Consider the following 15,841-nt stretch of genomic DNA (forward strand, 5'->3'; position numbering starts at 1 on the left):
CTTGCGTGGACTCAGCACAGCAGCCAGCCTTTAATCAATGCAGAGCGAGCAAGTGGCTTGATCCAATGCATGTTTTGTTTTCTCCAAAGGATGCCTGCGTTCACAGTGGGTTTGCTGGCCAGTTAGTGTGCATAGTCACAGCAATACTTGGATTTAAGCTATTTAAGGGTGAGCCCTATCCAACTTGTCCTGCCAAACCATGAGGAGTCTTGAGTCTTATTGTAGGGTCAGCCGTGAGGAACAAAATTCGCACTTGTATTTGGGCAATCTTCCAAAACTGAACACAAGAGCTGTTCTGAGTCGGACCAACATCCTGTTTCACACCGCAGCCAACCAGTTGCCCTGGAGGACCAGCAAAGAGGGCACAGAAGCCCAACGTTGCTTCCTAGCCGCTAATATTCAGAGTTTTGCTGCCTGTAAATGTGGAGGTTCCGTTTGGTCACCACTGCTAGTAGCTTACCTTTCATAAATTCATTTAACCCGCTTTTAACCCCATCTGTTTTGGTGGCAGCCGCTACATACACTGACAGTGAATCTGCCAATTTTATTACTAATGTAACAATGAAATGAGAATCTAATGTCGCCTTAGAGACTTAACAGGTAACACTAACTTTGGCAGAATATATTTTGTTGTTCTTCAAGGTGCCATAGGACACCTGCTTTATTTTGTTGATGCAGACTAACATAGCTATCCAACTAGAATAATTGTTTAACTTAGTAACTCTGTACACAGCTTACCACATTAATTGCCATAACTACATCCCATGGAAGTGAATTTCACAAGTGAATCAATCTTGGCTGGATCAGTACTTTCGTTTGTCTGCCATGAATCTATTGCCCAACAACGTCATTCGCTGTTCTGATATTATGAGAGCAGTGGGAAAGGTTCTTTCTACCCACTTACTTCCCCCCAAGCAAATTTTTATAATCCTCCAACCTGGTTCTGGCCATCTTTGTACTGTGAAAGCAGTTGAGACCTCTGTATATGAAGCCCTAGCCCTGCACTCTGTCAGCATGCTGTACGTATTCTTGAGTTGCAAGCAGTTCTTTTCAGCCACGGGGGAGCACTCCAATATGCAACGTGGGCACGACCAAACTCGGAGGCGAAGCGAGGAGGCCTCACCCAACTCACTTAGGAGATGTGGAAGCGGAGCATCTTCAGAAAGTCGGCTCCTGCTCTAGCATACAGAGGCTACCGCATGGAATCCGGAAGTGAAAGATCTTGTCTTACCTCTTTGTACACGGAGGGCTGACTGGAGAGTCTCCCGGAAGTGACGTTAAAGCGTACGTCCAGGAGCCGCTTGACAGGAGACGATGTGAGTTGGCCGTTCGGTGCTGTTCTGCGGTGTTTTTCTTCCTTCTGTGCCTAACCCCGGTTCTGTCTTCTCCTTTCCCTTCGCAGGGCCAAGGTCACCTTTAAGGTCACGCTCACTTCGGACCCGCGGCTGCCTTATAAAGTGTGAGTCTCTCCCTCCCCGCCCTGTGAGGCAGTGCTAGGCTCAACGGTGCGCACGCGCGTCTCCGCGGGACACGTCGCTTTGGAGTGCTTTGGGCCAGCGGGAGTCGCCAAGGGGCGCTGCAGGCGGAAATTCGGAGGGGGGTGGGTGGGCTTGTGAGTGCCTGCATGTTCAGAACGTTTCACAACAGCTCTGCAGCGTTGGCTAGGAATATTATATTATCATGCTTCTGGGGCATCTCATCTTGGAAAATCTGGAGTTAAAGCAACATTTCAAAAAATGCAACAAGAATGCCTCTCCCCGCTGACGTTCTGAACAATGTCAAGTGGTGGTTGTTTTCTGCCTGGAAGGCTGGGTCTACCCTGCCCTGCCCTTTTAACCTTTTCACAAGTTACAGTGAATGTATGTGTATCCTGCATGGTACATGTATTCATAAGAGTGAGCCAGTGCATGTTCACTTTGCAAAGAAATCTGGGGACCAGTACTGGGGTCAATGAAGGATTTAAATTATACATTCTGTGTTGTATGTGCATTGAATGTAATATGAGGCTGACTCATCACACGCATAAAGGAAAATCAAGTGTACCCTGTACATGAATTCATTGTAACTTGTAGACAGATCTAGAGTGGAAGGACTTGGGAGTGTATGACTGATAGCCATTCCCGGCTTTTCGGGTACTGCTATTCCTCAGTATGTTTGATTATGAAACATTCTGATCTAGCCTAGATAATTTCTTTATGGCTTTCTGTATGTTGCAGGTTAAGCGTGCCTGAAAGTACACCTTTCACTGCTGTCTTGAAGTTTGCAGCAGAAGAAGTAAGTGGGTTTCCAGCAATGTCCATGTGCTTTTTATTTATTTGTTTAAAAATCCCCAAAGCAGATAGTCATAAAATCAGACTAAACTTTGTTGGTCTTAAAGGTATCACTGGACTCCAACTTTATTCTGTTACTTCAGACCAACTTGGCTACCCACCTGAATAATTTGCCCAGTCTGTGATAACACAGTTTCATTAGTGTAAGTGCACAAGGAAGGATTGTTGTGCCTTATTCTGTTTTTAACATGTTCTGGTTCTTCCTTTAGTTCAAAGTTCCTGCGGCAACGAGTGCCATTATAACAAATGGTGAGTTATTTTGTGTGTGTGCTAAAGCTTAGTAGGTTCTAAACAGGCTCAATATCAGTGATCAGCATAGCTAGATCAGGAGCCTCCCCCCCATCCCAGGTGATAGAACACCATTCCAAAAGCATTGCTGAGTTTTCCTGCTCAGGCATCCAAACCAGAAAGATGATGGTAGAAGGGAACAGCTGATGGGAAAAGATGGGCAGGCAATTGGCTGTGGCATATTTGCTTTCCTTGCCATCTGGACCAAGGTTTTCCAAACTCTTCCCTTCCATGGCCTGGTTCCTTCCCCATGGTCTGGGCGGAGGACGCTCAGGGAGCAATACAGAGACTGCACACCAGCCAGAGGTTTTCCCCACCCTCTCTGATGTTTCCGAACATGAGAGAGGGACAGAGGACTTCTGACCAGCGTGCTGTCTCAGTATCACTCCCTGAGCATCCTCAGGGCAGACACTGCATGCCAGCCAGCCAGTTTTCTGATGTTTCCAAACATCAGAGAAGGATGGGGGAGGCCTTCTGGCCAGCGCGCAGTCTCAGTATCGCTCCCTGATTGTTCTCTGGGTGATACAGTGTCTGAGTGATATAGACACTGCGCACCAGCCAGGAGCCTTCCCGCCTCTCTGATGTTTCTGGACATCAGAGAGGGATGAGGGAGGGCTTTTGGCCAGTGCGTAGTGTCTGTAGCACTGAGTGCTACAGGCGGCAGTGGGAAGGGCAGAGGCTGGAGTGTGGTGCAGCATGCAGCGCCGAAGATAAATAGGGGAGGGGGCAGGGGCTTTCGGGCCGCCCCTGGTGACCTGGTATTGAGGCTTCCATGGCCTGCTACCAGATCATGACCCTGCAAATGGGAAATGCTGATCTGGATTGTTATTTCCATCAGTTTCAGCCTCATGGGTAGAACTGAGATGGTACCTATAACCATCCCCCACCCCACACACATATGCTTATTATTTGCCTGACAGTATATCTGATGTTGTATGTAGTGGTTAATACATTTAATTTTTTTTCCCTTTTTTCCAGATGGAATAGGAATAAATCCTGCACAGACAGCTGGTAAGTAGCAATCTGGGATCTGGTTTTTTTAAAAGGAGTATTTTCTAATAAAGCTGTTCACAAAAGGGGGTATATCCCACATATCCTTTTTCCCCCCTCCCTCTCATTCCATTGGACTTGTAGCCAGCTCTATTCTTTATTTCATCCTATCATTTCAGTTAAGGCTATATCCTTGTGTGGGGTGGTTTTAATACAAAGAATGAGTATTCCTATGTATCTTTTATTGAGGCTTGCTGGACAAAGTAAAATGGGCAATAACTGTCTACCCTTTGCACAAGTTACTGCCAGTCACAGAAATGTAACTGGATTAAAAGCATAAAACTCTGAATGATTCTGTAAGTAAGTGGTGTTCTTTTATTCCTCATTAGGAAACGTTTTTCTGAAGCACGGTTCAGAATTACGGCTCATTCCCAGAGATCGTGTTGGGAGATGTTGGTCTTGGCTTGTGGCAAAAGAATATAAATAGTGGACAGCTTAATCAGTAAGCATCTTCACTTATGACAAATTAGCCTTCCTTACCAGAATGTAGAGTTATCTTGCAATTATACTTCCCTGTGAAATCATTGCACAGCAGCAGTTTGCCTGCTAAGAATGGCCCTGGAAGCTGGATGCACTGCCTTGTGTCTTTCATCTGTTGGAAGTTTTACTGAAAGAGAGAGCTGTACCATCTTCCTAGTGGGGGAAGACTTCTAAATGGGAGCCTCTCTCTGGTACCTGAATACAGTTACTCCAGTCCAATGATTCCTTACCGGTGTGGAAGCCCCAGGGCACATACAACACTCTGCCATTTGCTTTCCCATTCATTTAGATGGAACATGCTGTTCTGTTGCCTGTGCCAAAGTTTCTGAAGTGAACAGGAAAACTGCTCATTTTGTGATCTCCCCATTTGCATAGGAGCACTGGAATTGTGCTTTGGTTCAAAGACTTTTAATCTTGCGCCATTAGAATGTCTGTAACTATTTTAAGAACATCTCCACTTTGATAAGACTTTTATGGTAAATGGTTTAAGTACATCATTGTATAAATAGGAAAGCATGGAAATACAGGAATTTCAAGAACTCTGGCATTTATGGCATCTATCCCCACAGTGTCTGGTATCTTTCAGTTAAATTCCTTGGATTTGCACTTCTATCAAGAATTTTGTTCTATATTCCACCAAAAATAACTAAAATTATTCATTCTGTGAAGTAATGTTGGTAGTAAGTATTTAAAGTTACTATACTTTTCACTGACTTGTTTATTTAGGATGTCATACCATAGGTTCAAGACTGCCTGTCTCTTACTATGAAATGCATTACTGTATTTTACACTGGACGGCTAATAAAATTTTTCAGTGTATGATCAAGCTTGTTGGGCTACGTGATGCAAAAAGCAGGGCAGGTGGTGCCGGCAAATTTTTGAAATGGAGTGGGAAGTGTCAGACTGAGATCACCAAAACATACTATTCTAAATCCCTCTGTATTTTTAGCCTCATCTTTCCTTTCCTCTAGCACTCATTTACCACATTTTGGTTGAGTTGGAGAGGGAGAAGGAAACTATCTTCTGCCAGTCTTCTCAGTTAAACTCCTATGGAGCCTCCAGTGCAGGTGGAGTCTCTCTGAAGGGGAATGAAAGATGGTGATAATGAAGATTCCCCAGCTGAGGGAGTCTTTATATTTAGGAGAACTTTTGGTAAAACAAGTTTTGTCTGAGTTCTCTGACTGTTTGAATTTCTTCACTGGGAGACTGGAAGCTTTAGAGAGGATATCCATTCAACTGTATGCACAAGATCAGCCATTCAAGTGCTCCATGGTTTTAGAAAAGAGTTCAAAAAGTATTCCTGTGCCTTCCTAAATTGTCATTACAACTATGTGTTTTTCATCTCTCCAAGAAGCTGTATTAGCATGACAACTTTGTACTATCAAAAGACTTGGCTGCTGGTACTTCTGAACAGCCCCATCTTGTTTTCACAGGTAGACAGTTAGCTATGATGCCTCTTCTGCAATGCAATCCTAAAAAGTTTCCTAGGAGTAAGCACCATTGAGTAGACCTCTGTGGGACTTGAGTCAACCTGCTTAGGATGCACTGTTAAACACTTCACTGGACCTTGACTCCCTCTCCCTACTATATGGAAGAATTTGTTTGGACAGGCTGGTGTCTCCTTAGCCCCAGCTGTGGAGCTTTTGGTAGATTTAATCTTAATCTGCAGCTGCTCTGCTTCCCCAAATCAAGATGTCTCTATATAATCCTATAAGTGAAATGTTTATTAGCTTCCCTGTATTGGGAATACAACAGCTACTCTGCCTGCATATTGTTCCAGGAAGATGTTATAACAGTCCTAAAGTCAGCAATTAAAAGTATAATGTACACAAAAAAAAGTTTATTAAAAGTGACCAATGAACAAACCAAAGCATCCTCCCAGTACAGAGGATAAAAATCAGGGAACAATACTCTTGTTCCCACAACAAAGTTTCATTTTCCATAGCAAAGGCAAAAACCAAGTTAACAGTAAGAAAGCATGGAGTTGCTATGGCTTCTGGCTGAGGGCAGGGCCAGCAGTGGCTATGATAGAGGAGCTGGCCAGGTTACTGCCTAGTGTTATAAGCGTGGTGCCAGGTGCAGCAGGCAACATGCCCTGGGGCAATAAATGTCTGTTAGTAAGAGACTCCCGGGTGTGGATGATGGTGCTGCTGTCATCCATAACAGAAGGCACCCTGCCCAGGGTCTCCAGGGCACCCACAGCATGGCCTTTGGTCAGATTAACTTTCTCTCCCCTTTGTCCAAGAGCCCGGTCACCCTTCATAGCTGTTAGTGTAGAGGTCAGTATAACAGTCTTGGATGTTGTCTGTAAAACAGGTCCTACTTTGGAATGCACCAGGCTGCAGGGTGGGCTGGAATTACTGGCTGGTGTGGTGGTGGCAAAAGTCACAGCTCCAAGAGGGGCAGTGGCAGAGGAGGATACAGCAGTAGTCTGGATTGCTGCGGGCTTCAGTGGGACAGAAGCAGCCTCTGCCATGACGGATTTTTTGAGTGCCGACAGTTTGGCATCTGACATCACATATAGAGTCTTCATGGGGCTTGTGGTGGTTACTGCTGAGAGAAGAAACAAGATGGATGTTTTAGGTGGCTCCTCAATACTTCAAAGTCACAACTAAACAAGTGAGTCAGGTGGCTGCTGGCAGCCCCAGACTTCTACTTATCAGTAATCCTACTTGAAGACGTTAAAAAAAATGCATCTCTTCCCCCCCACCCTCCTTAATGCAACCTGAAAGCTTGCCTTTACACTGACTGGCCACCATGATTTTCAGAACAGTGTGTCATGGTTCCACCCCCCCAATTTTTTTTTCAGCAGAACAGTGGAAACCACTGAAAAAAAGCAAAAGGGAAGATGAGTGGTGGGACTGTATTTGCCCTTCCTGCCTCCAGATACTTGGATGGCCAGGGCAGGTTAAGCGTCCCCATCCCCTTCATCATCTCTTGTTCTCTCCTAGAGAAAAAGCGAAGGGTTACAGGTGGGGGCACAGCATTGCAAAAAAGAAAGACCTGTGCCATGATTGTGGGTAGTGTAGATGCACTGTATTCCAAAGTAGTCTCTGTAAATATACAGGCCCTCTCTACCCTCACCTCACCCCTAGACAAGCATTTCATTTGTTCCATTTAAATGAGCATAGCTACAGATGACAAAGCTGATCATCATCTGTTTGGATTGCTGAATGCAAACGCATACTATTAGTAAACATGAACATCAGTGGGTCCATCAAATTTGATTACAGAGACAAGCCCAGTCAATTCAAGGAGAGTACAGCTCCACCTTACGAACTTGACAGAACTGTTCCACACTATTTCTTACCCACAGGAAGTGTGACTGAGATTGGTTGAGACACCGGGTCAGAAGAAGGCATCTCTACACCAGCTTGGCCTTTGCCAAGTTCCACCTGAGTCAGCAGTTTAGTGGCAGGCATGGAGCTGGATGCTGGGTTAGTTAAGTTTCCAACTGTGCTGTCTGGAATCTAAAAAAAAATAAACACGCAAAAAGAACTGGAAGCTAAAACACAGGAACAGAAGGCATTTTTGGACCATGAGTGGATCACAAGGCTGTTCATTTCTGCTGCACAGACTAATGTAGTTATCCCTCTGGAACTGAGATGTCAAGAGGCTAATGAGAAGAGGCCTGTACTGACAATTTATGATTCTGTACAAGTATTGTGCAGCCGGCAGACATGACAACACTGTATATTTCAACAGAGGAAAAACCCAAACTTTCCAGCTTCAAAAGTCTGTGATCATCACCAGAAAGTGGGAAGCAAATACATGGAGCTCAGGACAACATACACTGTTCTCTCCCATACCATTTCATTGTAGCTGAAGAAGTGTGTACACAAAAGCTCATACCTTGAATAAAACCGTTGGTCTTAAATTTAATTCTGTTGGACTCAAACTTTAATTCTGTTGCTTCAGACCAACATGGCTACGCACCTGGATCTCCCCATTTATTCTGCCCTTGCAAAAACTCTTGGTAGGTTGGATGCGGGGGGGTGGGGGAGGGAAGGGTGGCCTTCCCAAAGTCATCTAGTGAGTTTCATGGCTGCGATCTGAATCTGGAACCACACTACCTCTCAAACCTCCACAGACGATTTCTGCAATGATTCCTCAAGCACCCCTCTTGACAGTTATCATTGTGGCAGCTAGAATTACCTGGGCTGGCTGTGATGGGAGGAGCAGCTGTTGCTCTTCCAGCTGGGGCTGGACACCTCCAATGCCTGCCTGGCTGAGGGTGGTGACTCGGCTGGCCTGTCCCCGCAGAGTTACAGTGATAGTGGTTGGGGCCTTCAAGCCTAGAAAAGACAAAATTCACTTGTGCAAGGTGACTTCAGAGCATACAGTTCACTATAGACACTGGAGCCACTATGGTTGATGTTTCAGAAATGCTCAAGATAGTTCTAGCGGCACCTTTCAGACATACTGGGCTCCCTGCCCATCTATGCATTGTTGAAAACCATAATCTCAGCTATTTTTTCTTTTCTTTTTCAGCAAGCATTCAGTACTGCAGAATCACATTTGCATCTAGCCTTTCTCCATGGAGCTTAGGTTGGTACACTGAGTTAGATCACATTATCCCAACAATCCAGTGAAACAGAATTGGTGCCTTACCCAAGACCACCCAGTGAGTTCCCTAGCTTAGCAGACATTTAAACCTGGGTCTCCCCAAGTTAAGTCCAGCCATTCCACCACAATGATTCCCTTCAAAGGGGATTGAAAGCACATGCCAGCATATAGCTAACAGCTATCATTTAGGGTTTAGGGCTATTTAAGTATATAATTCTGCTTTCAAAGCTAGATCCTGACACATCAATGCAACTGGCTGAATGCAGAAATGCTCTGCATTCCATAACACTGGCTCTAAGTGTGACAGTGGTGTCTCAAACCACTCAAGATTATGTCATTCTAATAACTAGGTTATCCTTAACACTGACAAGATAACCGCAATACTCCCTCTAAACTGTGAGCAAAAATTCTAGTTCGTGAGCTACTGGCATTTAAGTTGTGAGCTACTGCATAAATTAGTTTGCTCTGGGGCCATTTTTCATGAGCTAAGACAAAAATGTGTGACCTGGAGGCTAAAAACCGGTGAGCTAGCTCACACTAACTCAGCTTAGAGAGAACACTGCTCAGCACACCTACTAGTGAAATGACATGCTATCCAGGAAAAGTTTCCTACTTTGCCACTGCAGTGTGACTCTTACCTGTCCCCTGACCAGAGATGTGAGCCAAGCCAGGAAGGCTGCTTGCAAGCTTTGCCAGCCCCCCATTTGTGAGCAGCTGATGAATTGTGGTGGGCTTTGCACTTGCTGAAGCTCCAAGGGACGATAAAGTCGTGGCTACTGGGATAGTGCGAACAATTGTTCCTGTACTGGTGGTTATTGCAGTTAAGTTCTGGACTGGTGCAGAGGTCTTCAGGGTTGAGGTCTGCAAAGTTAAAAAAGAAAAAAGAGGCTGTGGCAGTGGGACAAGGCCAGGCACCACTTTCCTCCCATCTTTTAAGACATCCAGAAGTTTAAACAAGGTCTGTGCAGTTTGATGCCTCAGCTTTTGTTTCACACACCTGCACCTCAACCATACCACCACCAATGCTGCCTACCTGAACCGAAGGCCCCGCGGCAGCAACGCTTGCTGGGAGAGCTGCTGGCTTTGTGCCAATGTCCTGCAGGCTGAAGCTCAAGCCCTGCAGAAGACTGCTGGCTGATGCTGCCCCTGAAGAAACCAAAGAGATGTGAAGAGATTGTTTTTCTATCCCTTGCAAAGGGAAGAAACGCAACTGCTGCCTGAGCTTGCAATTCAGGCAGGCAGGAATAGGACAACCCTGCATAGCCATTTTTTCATTCAGCTGGTTGCACAGGACCACATACCTGGAATTGCTGCAAGCCTCTGAAATGATTCAGCTGACCTGACCTCTTGCTGATCCATCTCAATGCCAGAATGCCCAAGCCCTGAAGAAATGCCCAAATCCAGGCCAAAGGTAACACTATTGCCTTCTATACCCACTAGGAACTGTCTTTCACAAAATGAGACGCCGCCATCAGTTACCTTGGAGTGGAGTGCTGGGTTGTGCTTGTACACATTGCGTGCTGCTGGCCACCAGCCTGTTCTGCAGAGCATGGAAAGCACTCGGAGCTGTGCTACTGGGGATCATAGCAGAGGGTGTAGGACTGATAGAGGGGCTGTCTGCTGCAGAACTTTGCCTGAGAAAACATGAGATGCAGTCAAGTTGGTAACAAAGTTACAGCTGGGGGACTTTAATTATTCCTGCCTCTATTTTATCCTCACCATAATCACCTTCTGACTGAAGTAGATTAGGCTGAGACTGACTGGCCCAAACTTGCCCAGTGAGCTTCCATAGAAGAATAATGATTTGAACCCAAGTCTCCCAGATCTTAGTTTAAGGACTGAACCGCACCAGCCGGAAATCAAACTGAAACTTGACTGCAGCAGAGACTTTTGCTAGGACAAGACATTATGCATCAGGTACCTGGGAAAGTGTTCATAAACAAAGCAATTTTGTTTTTCCCTGAACACATAGCTTGGCTACTTTGCATGCAACACCTGAAGCTTCAAACTCTATGCACTTTCCTTTGTCTGTTGTGCTCTTGATCTCAATCTGTGACACAAATCAGCCAGAACGAAACGAGTTCACCTGGACAGTGCTGAACCCAGGCTGATCATATATGCATATAAATCTGTTGAGTTCTCACAGCTATAGGCATATGCTGACTTTCACTAGAAAAGTACCAATGATCTAAGTCCACATGAAAGTTCTCATGTGATGGCATATTTACACATGCAAATCACCCTTTGATTCTGCAGTATCCTAGTGAGGTTCTGCTCTGCCATCAAGGAAGGAATGAACCAGACCATACGTTGATTAGGAGGTCTGGTTACATCTTTAATTGCCCATTAGGATTTGGCCTGAACTATAATTGGCTGTTTCAAAGATACTCACTTTGAGGTGGCAAGCACTCCCGTCACCTCTTTTGCACCCAGCACAGATTGTCCAAAGGCCACAGCAAGAGGTTTCACTGCAGCTGCTGCAAAATGAGAAAAAAGAAATGAAGCATCAAGCTCTCTCCTTCACCAAGATTATACCTGTTTTTGAAGGGCGAGAAAAAGCTCAGGTAGCACGCTCCAGCATTCACACTCCATAAGCTGACACTGCTGTGAAAAATGCAAGAAATACTATGAGATCATGCAACTCACTCAGCAGGTACCCGCAGAACAACAAATGAAATGGATTCTGGATACCAGCAGCTCCACGATGCACAAGATGGAAACCAGACATTGCCTCCAAAGCACTGGAAATCTAGGCCTGCAACCTCAAAGGTGGCAAATCACCAATGTCCGTGGGCTGTGGCTTATGTCACTTGTACTAGTTTCACTCTTCTCTCTACTACCTGATTTTCACCAGCTAATCAGCCACAGCAGGGCTTTATTTAATCCATTTGATTCTGTTAGCATCCTCCTAAAACATTTTATAAAATACACAGGAACAAAAACAGAGTTAAAATTATGCTTTTATTGTAGTGTTTTGGATACAAATATAAATTGTCTTGCATATTCCTTCTGTCCACGTATGGTAAGAGGGAATTCTTGTTTTGTTCAAGTTAACTTCTGCATTTCATTATTTTCTGTGAAAAGAAATAAAGTTTGGATAATTAAAATAATTAAAGGGAACAGAAACTTTCAAAGCTGATGAATGTACGCTTCAGTGTTAAAACACACACACAGAGTAGTTAATTTGTACAGTATGGAAAAATACTGTTAAATTAACCATTGGAAGATTTGCAAAAGTACAACATTTTACAGCTTTGGAAGCCTCCATATCTCAGTGTTCTCAAACTGCTGCATTGAGTCTTGTTCTACTAAGAGAGGCTCTTTGTAGAAAGCAGCGATGAATAACTACCCTTCTGAAACCATTCATCTCTGTAAATGGAGCCGATTCATTCATTCATCTGTCAATCCAGATTCAAAGATCATGAAACTCCCTGGAGATATTCTTCTTTAAAACTTACCATACGAATGAATCCTTTCATATTCAGCATGCTGTAGACATTTCCCACCTCCCAACTACCACAATGGCTGAGGAATAGCAACTCATAAAGCAGCAGTTTAGCCACAAATATCTTCCTTTAGCTTGCACCATAACAAAGATTAATACTTAGCCTTGGAAATAACATATAATTATTCAACAAGCTTTTCCCCCCTGGTGCCCTGCTTTACTCCTTTCAAACTCTCTGCCTTGACACTGCAGGGTTGCTGGGGGAAACCTACAAAGGGGGTGAATGACTGGACTCCAGCACTGTGATGGTTGTACTTTTTGTTCTCCATCCCTTCATGCTGACTGCTGTGCAGCTTAGTACACAGATGGAATCTGTAATCTAACGGAAACGTAACAGGTTCACTGACTTGGCTGCTAAGGAATACCAGAAGAAAACATGCCCTGTGTGTTCACAGTACTATACAAGTTTTTTCCTAGCACTAGTACATTTTGATTTTGTTCTTCCTTCAAGGAACTCAGAGCAGCATATGTGGTTCTCACTTCCTTCTTCAGCTAAACTGCAACTAAAATTTGCTCATGAATGATAACAATTATATTATTTTAAAACAAAGATGCCAAATGTCTGCATACCAGATGAATAGCATATTAGCTACTTGCTTTCCATTATCACAGCTACTGAACTCTGATATGGTACATTCCCTGCCCCTTTCCTGCTCCTCCTGCCCACCCTGGAGAGATGTAAAACCTACTCGCAAGTTCCATGACTCACTTTCTGGTGATACATCCAGGGGGGCTCCATTCCCTGCTCCAGCAGCTTCCCCATGGGAGACGATGGTCACCTTGATTTTGGCACGCTTGGCAGATTTGCTGCACTGGGTGGGGCTGGGAGCCTGGTGCCTCTTCAGCTGCATCCGCAGATCTTCTTTCTCTCCTGCATCCAGCTGCTGCTCTGAAGAGACTGGAACCAAATAACACAAAACAGCTTACTTGAAACTGAGACTATAGGATCTCTACTGCCAGAAATGGGAAGTACAAAACTCCAAGGCACAAACTTGGGACATATGGAACTCTCTTGTGCTGCCCTTTATAAAAAAGTGGCCTTTTGCTTCCTGTGCATCAAGAACCATTCCTCTCTGATTTCAACAGTCCTTGGTCAACCATCCTTCAGAGCTATATGATGAAGAAATGCTCAAAACAGTCACTTAAGTTTTACATTCTTACAGAGCAAACAGTATGAAAAGCAGTTTACTTCAAGACGAAAGCTGCCAAAATCCTACAAGTTCAGGGTGACCAAGAATATACATTGCACAATGTGAAAAGTTATCATCAGTTCTGATAAGCACCACCAGGTCAATTTGTTAGATGACAAAGAATAAGGATCTGAAGGCATGGCAAATATTCATTCAAAAGAAAGCATGACCATGTGAGAACCAGTGCCCTAGTCCAACTGCAGAGCAACAAAATATAAACAGGGAAGGAGGGGTGGCGATTTACAAGGCAGTGGGGAGACAGACAAAGAACAGATGCTGAAATTGTGATCTGCACTCATGTGAGTTGAAGGCTCTAAAACAAAAGTTCAGCATAACACTTCCACAGTGTTTTTCATCTGCATGGAACAATTAGCACTTTTTTGTTTGTTTTACTACATTCAGCAAACTCAGAGATAATGCAGTGACATGCCCCAGGTAACTAACACCAATACTCTAAAATAGGGGTGGCCAACGGTAGCTCTCCAGATGTTTTTTTTTGCCTACAACTCTCATCAGCCCCAGCCAGCATGGCCAATGGCTGGGGCTGATGGGAGTTGTAGGCAAAAAACATCTGGAGAGCTACCGTTGGCCACCTCTGCTCTAAAACACAGCCTTCTCGTCTTACTATACCAAACAGCAAACCGAACATATGCACATTACATCTGCATTCTGTGTTATACCTAATACACTATGCTTATTCAGACCTGTCTAGTCCCAATATATTACTTGTTGGAATCTCTTCATGTTGACTGTATTGATTTATCCTATATAAATCGCTCTGAAACTCAGTGAGAAATACTATAAATATAGTATGTAATTAAATAAAAAATGCAATACATTCTTCTATGATTATCTCACATATACCTAAAGCCTAATGATACTGTCTTGGAGAAGGAAATGCCACTAGCTCCATGTGTCAGATGATAAAGTAAGATGCAAATCTACAATAGAAATGGGATTTAAACCAATGCAGAATGAGCACCTCACTTTGCAAAATGGAGGAGGGGGTCACTGTGATGCTATTTGCAGATGTAGCAGAAGATGTATTGAGGGAGATGTTCACAGCATACAGAAACATATCCTGGCACAGAACAGGAAGAGAAAGGAATGGGTCCGTTTAATTTTCCCTGGGTTTTTCAAGAGTGATCCTATGATGTTAGCTTCAACACACCTATGGCCATGGAATGTTATACAAGAAAGTAATTCTGTATCCTGATATTATTAAGTCAAATGGGAAGAGAGAGCTTGGCCTCTTAGAGAATACAGCAAATGTAAGCTTCTCTTTCGTTTCATGCAGCTTTGTTTAATAAAGTTTCAGCACAGACATTTGAGCTTAAAAACAGTTCTAGCTCTTTGATCTTTCTCTCTTTAGCGTTTCTTCCAGTTTCTTCCCCCATTTTTCCTGTGTTGTTTCTTATCTACAACTAACTGACTCTGTAGTGAAAATCTCTTAATCTTTTGACAACTGAAGAACTGCATACTTGAAGGATACACAATGCTCTTTTCTAAGCAGTAAATGTCGCACCAGTCTTGGTGCGACATACTATTAGGCACAAAAAAAAATATTCCACCACAAATGTATTAAGCGTATGCTAAATCGCTGCCTAAGTTAAACTTTTTCTGCAGCTGTCCTAGAACAAATCAAATGCACTGCATATGAGGCCTAAATGTAAAGATGACAGAAAAGCCAAAGTATTGAATGAGGGCTGCTTTTTGCTGTGAAATACTAATTATCCATATATTTTGATACCAAGAACAATAGTTAGTGAGCTTGAGGCTTGCTTGTCCCAGATAGGGAAAATTCTCTCTCTACCTTTGTCCAGTAATTCAGCAAAGGAGTTCAAGCCAACCACACACACAAAATTTGTATTCCTAAAAGCCCTGATAGTGAGAACAAAGAAGAGCAGCTCTTGAAAATTTAGTCCAAACACCACTCTGGACTGGCTTAGAAATGCTACTAATTTGAAATTTATTTACCCTGAATTAGTTTTCAAATAGGTGGGGTTTTTTGGGGTGGGGTGGGGTGGTATGATAAGTACTTCCCTGGCTGAGCCCCATACATGGTGTGTAGCTATTTAATTTGCACCTTACCCCACACATACCACTTCCTGCAAATTTCCAGGCTGGCTTTCAAGCATTCCACAATGCTGAGAATGATAAGTGTGGCATTTGACAGATGGAGCTTCAAGTAGTAATGGAAACCAAAACTTAAACTCAGAGCAATGTCAGCTGCTTGTGGCCACTGAGCTTTTTAACAGAGTGTGATAAGGACTCTTGTCACCATGATTTGCTAAATCTTGAGAACTTTATGGAAGTTCTATAGGCTTCTGCTGACCTTTTGAGTTCCACACTGAGGAGAAGGATGTCATTCTTTTCGCAACTAACTAGGAAAGAAATATTCTGCTTAGAACTGTTAAGCAAGCTCTAAATCT

General features: G+C 43.8%; 2 protein-coding genes across 6 annotated transcripts in view; one reads left to right on the top strand and one right to left on the bottom strand.

The window, feature by feature from the left end:
- The first annotated feature begins 1,231 nt into the window (after positions 1-1,231).
- On the top strand, positions 1,232-4,970 carry UFM1 (ubiquitin fold modifier 1). The gene is made up of 6 exons (XM_060250833.1): positions 1,232-1,316; positions 1,403-1,459; positions 2,217-2,274; positions 2,540-2,579; positions 3,597-3,629; positions 3,998-4,970. Coding segments are annotated over exons 1-6 (288 nt in total). The 5' UTR covers positions 1,232-1,314; the 3' UTR covers positions 4,096-4,970.
- Positions 4,971-5,973: 1,003 nt separating this feature from the next.
- Positions 5,974-15,841, bottom strand: part of KANSL3 (KAT8 regulatory NSL complex subunit 3) — a 31,242-nt gene continuing 21,374 nt past the window's right edge. For 3 of the 5 annotated variants that reach the window (XM_060250831.1, XM_060250830.1, XM_060250827.1), the window contains 8 exons: positions 12,929-13,117; positions 11,107-11,191; positions 10,194-10,348; positions 9,748-9,860; positions 9,353-9,575; positions 8,304-8,443; positions 7,459-7,618; positions 5,974-6,701 (listed from right to left, as the gene is read on the bottom strand). In XM_060250831.1, coding sequence (XP_060106814.1) covers positions 6,136-6,701; positions 7,459-7,618; positions 8,304-8,443; positions 9,353-9,575; positions 9,748-9,860; positions 10,194-10,348; positions 11,107-11,191; positions 12,929-13,117 — 1,631 coding nt within the window. In that variant the 3' untranslated portion in view covers positions 5,974-6,135. The remainder of the gene's footprint in view (positions 6,702-7,458; positions 7,619-8,303; positions 8,444-9,352; positions 9,576-9,747; positions 9,861-10,193; positions 10,349-11,106; positions 11,192-12,928; positions 13,118-15,841) is intronic. The other 2 variants (XM_060250832.1, XM_060250829.1) reach the window with 1 other exon arrangement.

This window comes from Heteronotia binoei, chromosome 12 (genome assembly GCF_032191835.1).
Source record: "Heteronotia binoei isolate CCM8104 ecotype False Entrance Well chromosome 12, APGP_CSIRO_Hbin_v1, whole genome shotgun sequence".
In the NCBI taxonomy this organism is placed as follows: Eukaryota; Metazoa; Chordata; class Lepidosauria; order Squamata; family Gekkonidae; genus Heteronotia; species Heteronotia binoei.

Coding starts and splice junctions, on each gene's coding strand:
- UFM1 (XM_060250833.1), top strand. Junction 2,275..2,539: donor TGAAGTTTGCAGCAGAAGAA/GTAAGTGGGTTT, acceptor TTCTTCCTTTAG/TTCAAAGTTCCTGCGGCAAC. Junction 3,630..3,997: donor AAATCCTGCACAGACAGCTG/GTAAGTAGCAAT, acceptor ATTCCTCATTAG/GAAACGTTTTTCTGAAGCAC.